At 42.5% G+C, this 13,346-nt stretch overlaps 1 protein-coding gene across 1 annotated transcript in view; it reads left to right on the top strand.

Annotated features, from left to right (window-relative positions):
- unc79 (unc-79 homolog, NALCN channel complex subunit) overlaps positions 1-13,346 on the top strand; it is a 58,394-nt gene that overhangs the window by 4,245 nt on the left and 40,803 nt on the right. Inside the window, exons 3-12 of the mRNA XM_083792145.1 lie at positions 2,043-2,362; positions 3,197-3,367; positions 5,423-5,518; positions 5,712-5,767; positions 5,941-6,070; positions 7,066-7,130; positions 8,150-8,238; positions 8,744-8,784; positions 8,996-9,024; positions 12,203-12,432. Of these exons, the coding sequence (XP_083648271.1) occupies positions 2,043-2,362; positions 3,197-3,367; positions 5,423-5,518; positions 5,712-5,767; positions 5,941-6,070; positions 7,066-7,130; positions 8,150-8,238; positions 8,744-8,784; positions 8,996-9,024; positions 12,203-12,432 (1,227 nt within the window). The remainder of the gene's footprint in view (positions 1-2,042; positions 2,363-3,196; positions 3,368-5,422; positions 5,519-5,711; positions 5,768-5,940; positions 6,071-7,065; positions 7,131-8,149; positions 8,239-8,743; positions 8,785-8,995; positions 9,025-12,202; positions 12,433-13,346) is intronic.

Below are 13,346 nucleotides of genomic sequence, written 5' to 3'. Positions count from 1 at the left end.
TATGATATGAATGACAAATGTATAGACGTTTACCAGCATCTCATAAAACAAGAGGCTGAACTATTTGTGATAATACTAAAGGCAGATAGATGGACACAGCTAGAAAGGATTATGTGATGTTAGGCAACAGAGATAATTTGGTATTTATAGTACATTATTTGGTTTCATAGTAATTGAGAGAATGTTAGGAGTTTCGATGCAATGAGATAGCAGGATTTTACAGTCATGTGTGTCATGTGTTTGGATCAGTGCATTTCTACATGTGTTTTGTATGTAGCTTGTATGTGTGCTTATACGTGTGTGTGTGTGTGTGTGTGTGTGTGTGTGTGTGTGTGTGTGTGTGTGTGCGTGCGTGCGTGCGTGCGTGCGTGCGTGCAAGTGAGTGTCTTGTGTGTAGATGTTCATTGTTCAAATTAACACTGTTTGTCATGAGAGTTGGGCAGTGAAAAATCACACTCTGTAAGATGTTGTCTATTATATTGAGTCTATTGCTGCATAGCGTTTTATACGTTTCTTCAGAAAAACATTATTTATCAACATGGATCGACATTGATCCTACAGAGTGTTATTTTAAGGGGATCAGTCACATAATGTCAGGTTATCTGTTAAAACATTCTAGGCCTAATGTTATATATAATGTTACAGTATGTTATATTAATACTTTTTCTTTGGTAGTTATTTACTTACATCCCCTCACTCACTGGCCCTCTAAATGTTGTAACTCTGCCTCTGTCAGTGACCCTTAAAAAAGGGGAAAGAAAATAAAACTATATATCAGCATTTACACAGTAAAATCCTCAGTGTTCATGTATCCATTCGTATCGTTCGTATAGAGTCTACAAATGTAACCAAATGGACCTCATTTGTACCAAATTAACACTGACTATTTTACTGTGTATAGCTGAACTCTGATGATGAAATGCCTCCAAATCATTAGTGTGATAGAACAGCTTAGCTCTTTAATAAAGTGCAGTACAAAGAGCAATGCTCACTGGCCAGTTCCACCCCTTCCTCCACCCTATAAGCTTCACACGAGATCACAACGAGTCCCTGCATTTTCCTCTAAAACAACAGTGTATCTCCACCTCCTTCCCCAGGGGACAGCAAACACAAACGTCCACCCGCTCCACCCACCCCTATCCATTAGCTCACAAACATAATGCTACCAGTCATACAACCTATTCCTTTGTCATTATAGTTTCTCCCCTACCGTAGATTAGTTGTTACATTTATTTTAGAGACCCGAATCCATATGCCTGTTGGATCTCATTATTTCTCCTGATGATACTTCTACAGTATCATAAGTTATGCATACAGACATTATTTCTCTGGTGCAATAAACATGTGCTGTGACCAAGGAACTCTTCATCTAAGCTCACACACATGTTTATTACTGACGCATGTTTCAAAAGTGTCACCTCTGTATTTTCCCGATCCAATTTGTTGTCACATCCATCCTTGACAGCCCCACTAAATACGAGGATATATTGATTAAAGATACCATGGCCCATTGGCCTTGTGCATGGTAGCCACTGTCCTTATCGATTGGAAGATGGCAGCCATCGAGGGACAGTACTTTGCACTGCCCCTTTCTGGAGAAGTATGGGGTTGCCACTGTGAAAACATGCCATTTTTTATATTTTTGCTCCCTGTCACCAGATACGCATGAGATGCAGTGATCATTGCAGGTTCTTGCTCATGTTTTTTTGTTTCTTTGTTTAGTTCTCAGTTTCCCATAGTGCAGAGAAAGTCAAAAACAATGCACTATGAACTTAAAAAGTCACACTGAACAGACAAAGCAGGGAACAATTTGCCCGTGCACTTCAGTGATACAGTGAAATAGTGAGACACTGCATCCTATGTGGGGTCTATCTGGGTTTGTTTATTTCTATTTACGCTGTCTCTGTAGTGCCATTTCAATGTAATGTGCTGTTTCTTTGTGTCTTTGTTGTCTCTTTTTTTCCCTTGTTCCCCCCTCCTCCTCCTATACCCTCCCTCCCCTCCCCTCCCCCTGCCTCCCCCTCCCTCCCACTCCGGAGCAGCATTCTGTCCCGCACAGGCAGGAAGGAGAACCAGGAAGCTTCCAATTTGGCCGTGCCTATGACCATGTGTCTTTTTCCTGTGCCATTCCCACTCACCCCATCTCTAAGACCACAAGTCAGTTCCATCAACCCTACAGTTACTCGCTCCCTCCTTTACAGCGTTCTGCGCGATGCCCCATCAGACCGCGGGGGGCAGGGGCAGGGGCAGCAGAGCCGGGACGCTCAACTCTCAGAGTACCCCTCTCTGGACTATCAGGGGCTCTATGTGACCCTCGTCACTCTGCTTGACCTGGTGCCTCTGCTGCAACACGGTCAGCATGGTGAGTCAAGGAACCACTGCACCACTGTTTGTCATCATCACCCCACCCACCCCACCCTAACCCACCCACCCCACCCCACCCCACCACCCGAGTCGCCTGGCCTGCATGAAGCCACCGCTGCTTTCTCTTATCGGCCTCCTGTGTTAATGGGAGGAGACAAGTCCCACAGAGGATCTTTCGGGGATGCATGGGGTGATGGGGAGCACGCTGGAACCCGTCGACTCGCTCGCTCATAAGCGATTGGATGTCACAGACATAGGCTACAGGCCTCCGATGTGCCTCTGCAGCCTCTGTGTACCGTTCCTGAATTGCATGTTGGTTACGTTAAAAGTGGGAGAAATGTGTTCACTTTTGTTGCCACATGTGAATATATTAATAACAGTAAATGTTAAAAAGAACAAAAATGTTTGACCCACACTGAACAATGTACTTTTATTGTCTCTTAAGACGATTGTTTAGATTATTACTCTGTTTTTCACAGCCCCAAAGGATGCAACATAGTCAATGCTCTTGTTTGTTAATATTTTACCACTGTTGAATGCTCTACTCTTTGCTGAGGTCAAATGTTGCCTAATAGTCTAGAATCTCTCCACTGTCCTCAACAAAGGTTCATATTCCAAATGTTCTCTAGATATCTTCCTTGTTGTTATATTCTTGTTGATTTTATGAATGTTCACAAGTGTTGTAATGTTGCAGTCACATACAGTATGTAGTACGTCTGTGCATACAGTATACTGTATGTACACTGTACAGTTTATTGAACATTGAGTATTATTATTGAGTATCTGTGTATCTATCTCCTTTTTGTTTTGCCTTCTTCCCCTTTCTCGTCAGATCTGGGACAGTCCATATTTTACACTACAACTTGCCTCCTGCCTTTTCTCAGTGATGATATTCTCAGCACTTTGCCCTATACTATGGTCTCCACTTTAGCTACCTTCCCCCCTTTCCTCCACAAAGACATCATTGAGTACCTGAGCACCTCTTTCCTTCCTATGGCTATATGTGAGTATAACGCATATTGTGATGAAGACAACATCTCCCTTTCTCGTCAGTCGGGGAAAACAAAAAAGATAGTGGCTCGTGAATCGGTACTGGTACCCAAATTCTATGAGCTCTGAGTCTGAACCCAGGAGTTTGAGGTCACACCATGTTATTGGCTAACTGCCCTCCCAGGGCAATTGTAAGAGAACTAGTATAGTGATTCTGTGACTATATAAGCATAAGGTTTAAGTGGTTAACCACACAACAGCCATACCTAAAGGTAACCATTTCAAATGTGGGACAAAAACAAACATTTTAACGCTTAAAGTTGGGCTTAGATTAGAGAATTTATGAAATGTTAAACGATTTGGAAATCTGGTTACATTGACACACTACTAAGATTATCTTAAACATGCACACACTACAAGATTTCGAAAGAATGGGGAATCACATGCTACAGGATTTTATGAAGATAATAGGGCTTGCCCAAAGCGACTCAAACGCCGCACCTTGATGTGCTGTGATGTGGAAGCAGATGTAAACAATGGAGGTTGTTAAACTTGAGATGGCAACAGACGAACGATTCTGATATGACTGAGAAGATAAGACACGTTATATAGACAGTCATGTTACCACATAGTATTGACATGCCTCAGCTATACAATGTACCCACAGGTTGAGGTTCTCTCACTACATGTGTCTCTCTCTCTCTCTCTCTCTCTCGGTTGTGCGACTCCCGCCATGCCATTCCACTGGGACATCAGTGATCATTCACATAAATATCTAACATATTTGAACATGATTGACACGGCCCGATCATCTGTCAGCAAATCGGGAGGATCAAGATTGGATCTTTGAACCGTGCCCTCCCACTATAATAATAATAATAATAGCTTGAATTTATATGGCGCCTTTCATGAACCCAAGGGCGCTTTTCAAAGTAACAAACGACCAAACAAACAAAAAACACAACAACAAACAACTATATGCTATAAGCCAGAGGACAATCTTGCCCGATCTAGGCTGTGGTACTGAATGCCCCTTCCCGATTGCAGGGCATTCTAATGGCATTCTAATGATCTTGTAGTGTGTGCACTGAATTCAGGTTAGTTCTGCTCATCTCTGGATGTTCGTGCAATACATCATGGGTATCATACTACCTGTTTAGGAGCCACTACCAAAAACTAAACGCACTTTCTATAAAGCCCATGGGCTATATCTTGTGTCACCCCTTAACCCTTATCCCTAAACTTATTTGCAATGATTTACAATTTAAAAATACCTTTTAAAATTGTTCAACTAGCTGATCTACGAGCTCACAACATGTACCGGTAGATGTAGGTCGGCTAGTTGAACTATTTAAAAATGATTTTCAAAATAGTAAAAAAAGGCAAATAAGTTTAGGGATAAGGGCGGCGCAAGATGGAGCCCTATGGCTATAATGCATTAAACATACTTATTATCTCTGCCAGGCCAGACGGCTGACGGCCAGATTTTATGTTTCCGTCCGTCTGTAATACATTATAATAACTTTGAATGCATTATAGTGTAACTATAAGTCATAATCATTGGGTGCTTGAATCTTAAATCTTAAAAAATATATGAATACACTGATCCTGGCCAAAAGAAAGAGTCTGTGAGTGACCAGCAATTATGTATTATGATACTTGACCGCATTATAAGTCATCATAAAATACTGTGTACAGTGTGTTATAAATATTGTTATAAATAATTATGAGTGCTGTAATTCTACAGTGTTATATGCAGATTATAATGCATAGAGAGACACAGGCTTTATAGAATGTGTTATATACAATGATCAGTGTTAGTAGTCAGTATAGTAATCTAGATTATGACTTTCTGAGAAAATGAAAACCCTGTCATTAAAGTTTGCAGGCAGTGAAGCAGCTGATCATGTGATGATGTTGCCCCCTTTCCCCCCCATATTACCTACACTCACATAGATGTCTATTTCATATATTTATGAAACCAATCCTGCCACAATCACGACCACCAGACATTATTGTTCAATTGGTTATCATTCTCACTCTTTCTGTTATATTTACGCTTCTATAGTGGGTTCCACTCGAAGAGAGGGGGGTGTCCCAGCTTACGTCAATCTCTCTGCCTCCTCCATGCTGATGATTGCAATGCAGTACACGTCAAATCCAGGTAAACCATCATTTGGCTCAAGGCAGTGTTGATTACGTTAGCAAAATAGTATATACAGTACTGTACATACAATCCATTATCTACACACACACACACACCGTATAGATAAATACAACATACATATGTGTGTTAGGCGCACACACAGTATATACTGTCCGTTTGACCCCTCAAATATATCTGTCCTTCTTTCCAGTATATCACTGCCAGTTGTTGGAGTGTCTTATGAAGCACAAGCAAGAAGTATGGAAGGTATTCAGTTAACATTTTACTTGGTATGCGAAAGGAACATTAAAGCCTAATTTAAGTTCTCTTTGAAAATATGTCAGTTTGTTTTTAGGAAATTAAAGTTTTAAGTTTTTTGCCAAAGCATAAATATGGCATATGCAGTGTTATGACCACCATGGTATATTTCCTATGTGCAGGACCTGCTTTATGTCATATCCTATGGGCCATCCCAAGTGAAGCCTGCCGCAGTACAGATGTTGTTTCACTACTGGCCTAACCTCAAGCCCCCAGGAGCCATCAGCGAATACAGAGGATTACAGTACACAGGTCAGCACTGTTGATTTCGTCGACTAATAAATACTATGACGAAAAATGTTCGCCGACTACCTTTTTTCAACGAAAACTAAAACTAAAACTAAGCCATGATGACTAAAACTAAGACTAAATATATTGTCAATTTCATCAACAGATTAAAACTAGACTAACATTTTAGAAAGGGACTAGTGGACAAGAGATCCAGTATAAGTAAAAGACAAGTCATTTTACACTTGGTTGCATGCTGAAAATAGCAGATCTACAAGCTCACAACGTGTCACGCTGCGATGTGTTGTGAGCTTGTAGATCGGCTATTTTCAGCAAGTGTACATTTTGCCATTACGAGTTACGATGGAATCATTTTGCCCGATACGATTTTTGCAACCCATTTTTTCACCCAGTGTCAATTATCTAATGTAATCCTGGGCACTACACTTCCTCTGCCAACCTGGGGGGCCAGCGGACTGACATCATGCTTCCGATATGCATGAGGAGTCTAAGCTGCTTCTTTTCACCTGACAGGGAGAGTTTCCTCGGCCAGACGTAGCGCATGGAAGGAACACGTTATTCCGACCAGTTCCTTTCCCCTTCATCAGGCGCCCAGGCTGGCCAGGGGGAGGTAGTTTAGAGACCAGGATTACAGCATGTTTTTGTGAGGGAACCTACCCTAGGGGACACGGGGAGAACATGCAAACTCCACACAGGCCCTTTGTACCTCTTCAATCACCAGTCAAACCTATACCTATCCGTCATTGTTCTCTTTTTTTCCTTGCTCATCGTAGCTAAACCACTTTAATTGATCAGGGTCTACCTCTCTTTCTGTCTCCACTATCCACACGATGATCTACAAGCTCACAACACATTACGTTTGAGAGCTTGTTGATCTGCTATTTTCACCAACTGCTCACCTATTTTCACCAATTGTTTGCCTATTATGAGACGCCCAGAATATGTCCAGAATACATAAGTATGCTAGTGTTTAAATCTGTCTTTCTGTCTCCACACAGCCTGGAATCCCATTCACTGTCAACACATCGAGTGCCACAATGCCATCAATAAGCCAGCTGTCAAGGTGACCTCTTTCTTCAAACTCCCTGAACCTAAACAAGGGCACTAGTTAGCATTTCATTCATCCAGGGTCTCCAAGGTGAGGTGCAGCTTTCAGTGGAAGGCAAGGCATATGAGCAGAAACTGCCGCTGAGATGGTCATAGGGAATACACATGGCGTGTGCCAGATTGCCATGCTGTGTTCAAGTGTGTGTGTGTGTGTGTGTGTGTGTGTGTGTGTGTGTGTGTGTGTGTGTGTGTGTGTGTGTGTGACTGTGTGTGTGTGTGTGTGTGTGGTGTGTGTGTGTGCGCGCAGTGCGCACGTGTGCGTGCGTGCGTGTGCTCTTCTCAGAGACACAGTAAATACATCAGGGAATGCCTGGGTGGCTGTGTGTTAATGATATCAGCCACCATGCGACTCCAGGCCTGTCTCTGCAGCTCTGATCTGCAATGCTTGTCTCCGCTCAGCTGTGCACTAAACTGACAAATAGAAGAGGAACATGGGCACGGACATGGGCCAGATTTCAATTAACAGCCAGGAGCAGGGAGGGGGTTGTGTATGTACAGTGTATGTGCACTGCGTGTGTGTGTGTGTGTGTGTGTGTGTGTGTGTGTGTGTGTGTGTGTGTGTGTGTGTGTGGGGGGGGGGGGGGGGGGGGGTTACCCTTTGTAGCCGTTGAGTATGGTGTAGCATCCAGTGAGAACAGTAAATTTCCAGAGTGCCATGCAATCATTTAGGCCATAAGCATTGTGATTTAATGCAGGGCTGTGCACGGAGCAGAACAGCATATGTGTGCAGGCACCCACAAAGGACAGCGGCGACAGTTATCGGGCTCACAGGTTTTTCTGTTAAAATCTGTGATATATTGCCCACTGTGTGTACTGCATCAGAAAAATGTCGGGGGCAGCAGTGCTTGGTAAGGCATTGCAGCAAGTGGTGCTGCAACGGCGTTTGTCTTTTATAGGAAAAATCTAACCTTGTAGTGTTTTCGTGGGCAAACATTCCACCTCTGTTCTAACCGCAATTGTCTGACTTCTTTGCAGATGTGCATCGATCCCACTCTCTCTGTTGCCCTGGGAGACAAGCCCCCTCCTCTTTACATATGCGAGGAGTGTAGCCAGAGGATCGCCGGGTATGCTCCTGTTTCAACCTCATCCTTCAGCCCCAAGGCTTTCTACTGTCACCCTCCTCCAACAAGATACCACGCAAAACATACATCACCTGCTGCCTGCCTCATTATTCCTGCTTTTTAAGCCAGGGGGAGCACATCACCATGGTTACATAATTCCCTAGTGATGCTAATGCAATCATCGTCAGAAAACAATACAGTCACTTGTTTACCTTTTCTACAACTTGTAACATGCTATAATTAATAATAATCACAATAATATCTCGAATTCATATGCTTTTCTGAGTACCTAAAGACACTTTATTAACACATAATTGTGTTAAGATTGTGTTAGATGTTTTCTGTGTGGCTGAGAACAGAAATGTTGTGCACCTACTCTGTCAACCATGAGTGATCAGCTGTAGTCTGTGTACATTAGCTCTAAGATTAGATAACCTCTGAGGTAGACTCGGCTAACAAATCAAATATTGCTACATGTAATCTATTTTTTATTTTCTGATCTTTACAGAGACCATGCTGAATGGCTCATTGATGTGCTCTTGCCCCAAGGTGAGCATTCCCAATCAGACATTTGAGTAATAATACAAAATCTATTATTAATAATTATTATTTATATCAGGAGGTCCACCTTCCCTTGGACCAAGAGATACATTAAATAAAAAAATATAAGAAACAACAACAGAGGGGAAACATTTTAATGAACTACTTTTTCCCCCTGCTTGTATTTTGACAATGTCCATCCATGGATTCATTTTCACAGCTGAGATATCTGCAATCTGTCAAAAGAAGGTAAGCTCTACATGTTGTGTTGTGCATGCTGGCATCATAAAAGTTGCATGAACCTTGAACTATACTTTTTCCTCCAAAAAATAGCCCCAAAAATCAACAAGCTTGTGTCACAAACGTGTCACTTCTGTCACAATGTCATACCAATGTAATCCTGTCTTATGTTTGCAAAATAGTGAACTATTTTAACGGGCAGAAATGATTAGAGAAACCTGTTAACCTTGTGTTATACAGTATGCTATTTAATTTAATTGCATTCCATTTCATTCTTGTCACATATTGTAAAATCACTTATTTATGACCATAATGTTGTTTTTTTTCTCAATTGGAGAGTCCATTCACTGAAGTGCTTTTGTGATAGCCAAGTCGTTTGTAATGGATCCACTGGGGCATGATGTTTGTTCCGGAATGTATAAGGGCTCCCCCGCTGGTTTCCAGGGAGACGCCATGAAGGCAGCAGAGTGCGGGGTGGGGGACTAGTAGTGTGTCGATCTCAGGTGTTCTATTGAGCTGAGCTGCTAATCGGTACAGTCACTGAGTCAAAGCAAACGCTGTCCGCCGCCCTACTTTGTCCAGCAGGTATAATCCACTTTCATTTTGAGTAGGATTTGTCCCTTCCACTGTACAAAGCACTTTAAACTCCCACCTGAACACATTCCAGTTAAGTCGTCATTACCAGAGAGCATTAATTTCTATCAGAGCCAGAGGTGATTATAAAGAACATATGGTTGCACCCCAGCACTCCCTATCTCGCTTGCAGATCGGCTATAGCTGAAGTACTGTATAACAGGGCTTACGTAGTTAATGTATGTTTTGTAATAATAATGTAAATCTGCAAAGTAACTATCAAAATATTTGACTCTTGAGTTGTAGTGGAGTAGAATATATAAGTATATAAACAAAATTACTTCCTCAAAATTGTTAAAGCTCTATTATATAGTAATTTATTTAGTGATTGGATTTCTGTTTTGTCCAATCTGTATGATAGAGTACTGTATGTACTATGTTATACAATATAACTTACTGGATGGTTGTATTTGGTCTTCTATTGAGACATTTAGATCCTGTTTCTGGTTGTCTCCACCAGGCCGAAGGAATGGGGAGAGTATGTTTTGCACTCCGTCCGTGTGTGTGTGTGTGTGTGTGTGTGTGTGTGTGTGTGCGTGTGTGCGTGTGTGCGTGTGCGTCCATCCGTTCGTCTGTTACCAGCTAATCTCCGGCACCGTTAACCTGGTCGATGCCACATTTTGCACACACACTCCCTGGATGCCAACGATGAACATCTGTCCCAATTCTTCCAGAACGGCCTGTTATAGCGCCACCAGGAGGTTGACTTTTGTCAAACTTTTTTTTTTCATATTACTCTAGATTCTGTCAAAAATCCCGCAAATCGTTACACAGTATTTCTATTGTCATGTGTTCAAGACGGATCTGTCCGATATTTCATATTCCATCGTAATTGGCTAACATTGGCTTTCAAAGTTTGCAGGATTGGCCCGTTTTGAACAAAAAGCCTCAACTCATGAACGCAGCGTGCACTTTCCTACTAGGCTGATGAATATATCCCACCCTTTTCACATTGGCCTGTTATAGCGCCACCAACAGGTTGATTTTTGCAAAATACATCTTTGGAAAAATGCCTCAAATCATCCAATTGCCATCCAAGGCGTAAGAAGAAATGGCACCCTTTTCACATTGGCCTATTATAGTGCCACCAGGAGGCCACAACCTGACCTGGCCTGGTGGAGACCTGTGCCCCGAGGGGCACTTTATCTAGTTAGTGTGGTTGCCCGAATGGGCAACCAGACTCTAGTAATTGTAACACTTTATACTTATTTTTTCACTGGAGTAGTCTTTATTTTGACGCTTTATACCTCCCACACTGTACGCTGTACGCACTTGAGCCATATGTCAAATTGACCGGAAAAATCGGGAATCGTGTGCTTGTATTTTGTTAAGAGAAATGTTGTATAGTTTAATTGATATGAATTTATTAGTGAATTAAATTTCCCCATTGACATGAATGGGAAAAGGCAAAAATTCACATAAAAGTATTTGTTCCTCGGAGACTGTAATGACTATAGTTACAAAACTTTTAGGGATAATTCAACATTATCCCTAAAATTATTTAACCCTAAAATTTTATCGGTCGGCCTCATGGTGGCGCTATAACAGCCCACTTTACCTTTTGGCTTATAACTCTTGAACCGTAGGTCGTAAAATCATCCATAGGGGGCGCCGCAATTGCGAGAAATGTAACCGTTTGTCGCAAAAACATGAATTTCGGGGGTTAAATCCCCTCCGAATTACTTACGCATGATCTAAGGCGTGACTTGAAATTGTAATTGGCTGGCAATACTAGTGGGAGGGGCATATGTAAGCCACTGCGGCAACCACACTCTGCAATTTTTTTAAATTGCGAATTTTCTAGTTTGACATATTTCTCACCAAAGCAAGCAAACAGGCTCTATTAGGCTCAGGCTCAGTGGTAATATGTCAGCACTTGCTTGCGCATGAGGCCCGGGTTAAAATCTAGGGGAGAACAGGAAAGGTACATAGTACAGTACTTGGGTAAATGTACTTAGTTACTTTCCACCACTGTTGGTATCAAATCAGGGTTTATTTTGTTTTTGTTGTCGAGCAAAAAGAGGGTGAACGAGAGAACAGCCTGTCAGGGGAAGGATCTGTTAATTTGATAGGCAGAACTACATCCCTCTAATGGTCAAAGATTACTGGTTGATCAGATTAGGCCAGTCCCCCATTGCCACCCTTTTTATTTATGGTAAGCTGAGACACCCAGGCGACACATAAAGATTCTGCTATCTCTGCTGATAGACTGTAGCTGTACAAGCAAACATCTCTGAGCAAACAGCCCACATAGAGGCATATGAAAGCAGAAGGATGTTATTTGCCAGGATAATGAGGGTGGTCTAAGGAAGCACTTCTTTGATACCTGGAAATGGGGTTATATTTAGAGGCTTGTCATTACATTGTGAATGCAACACAAGAAGGTACACATTTTTCTCAGTAGCCAGTTTGAGGTGGCTGCCAATTCCTAGAATAGAAATTAATTGAGCCTCCCTCTCTCTCTCCCCCCTCTCTCTGTCTCTTTCTCACTCTGTCTGTGTCTGTCTCTCTCTCCATCTCTTTCTTTCTCTCTCTGTCTCCTGGTTCATTGTAGAACTGTAGCTCTCATGTCAGGAGGGCAGTTGTCACCTGCTTCTCAGCTGGCTGCTGCGGACGCCATGGCAACCGGCCCGTCCGCTACTGCAAGCGTTGCCATGTCAACCACCACAGCAGCGAGGTGGGGGCTGCGGCGGAGACCCATCTCTACCAGACCTCGCCCCCACCCATCAACACCCGCGAGTGCGGGGCAGAGGAGCTAGTGTGCACCGTGGAGGCTGTTATAAGGTACAGTCACAGAGCCTCATACAGTTACAAACATATCATCATGACCACAGCGAGTGCTTATGACAGCTGTCTCACAAAACATGCATAGAATAGGATCTATGGACTTGTAGTAGTAACCTTATGCTGTAGCTTATTTACAACCCGCTACTGGCAGGTGCTCTAAGGTTGACATTGTTTGTCGGTTGATTAGTCAGCTGGTTGGTCGGTCAGTCTGTCTTTCCATCTTCTACTCTTTCATTCATGCTCTTGTTTGGGCTACAAGTTCACGACGCATGAGCTTGAATATCCAAAATATACTATTTTGGAAATATTTTGAAAGTGAAAGTGGTTAAGTGTGTCTGGGGCCTGTTCTTTTTTGTATATATTTTATTAATATATAAATAATTATATTTAGTTTTGTATTTGTTGATGACATCTATTATTGAGTTAATTGCTTGAATTGAATGAATGAATACACTAGACCGGTGCCCGGCTGTAAAGCACTGAGTCGGTAATGATGGAAGTTGGAGATCCGTGCCCCACCCGGCTATACAATACCCGTTGTACCTGTGTCAGAGTACCCGTTCCATCCATCTGTCTGTGTCCCTTTTATGCCCATATATGGAGATTCATGTAGCAGTCTCTCTGTGTTCCTTTATTCCTATATATGGAGTTATGTGTGAGGCATGCCCAAATATGGAGTGTTGTGATGTCAAAATAGGCCAGCTCCATATATGGAGCCTGGGAGGAGGCCCTGTCCAGGCCCTGTCCAGGCCCCTTTTTTTCAGAACCGCCACAAAAGGCCTCTGCCCGGGGGCAGAGGCCTTTTGTGGCGGTTCTGAAAAAAAGAAAAGAAAGAATATATGAACTGGCAGCCATGATGTGGCGGTTCTGGACAACTGTGGGTCAGACCGACCTGACACCGGGGACTGCAC

Source organism: Protomyctophum parallelum, assembly GCF_964188405.1.
Source record: "Protomyctophum parallelum genome assembly, chromosome: 20".
NCBI classification, from domain to species: domain Eukaryota; kingdom Metazoa; phylum Chordata; class Actinopteri; order Myctophiformes; family Myctophidae; genus Protomyctophum; species Protomyctophum parallelum.
This window is presented reverse-complemented; position numbering and strand designations above follow the sequence as displayed.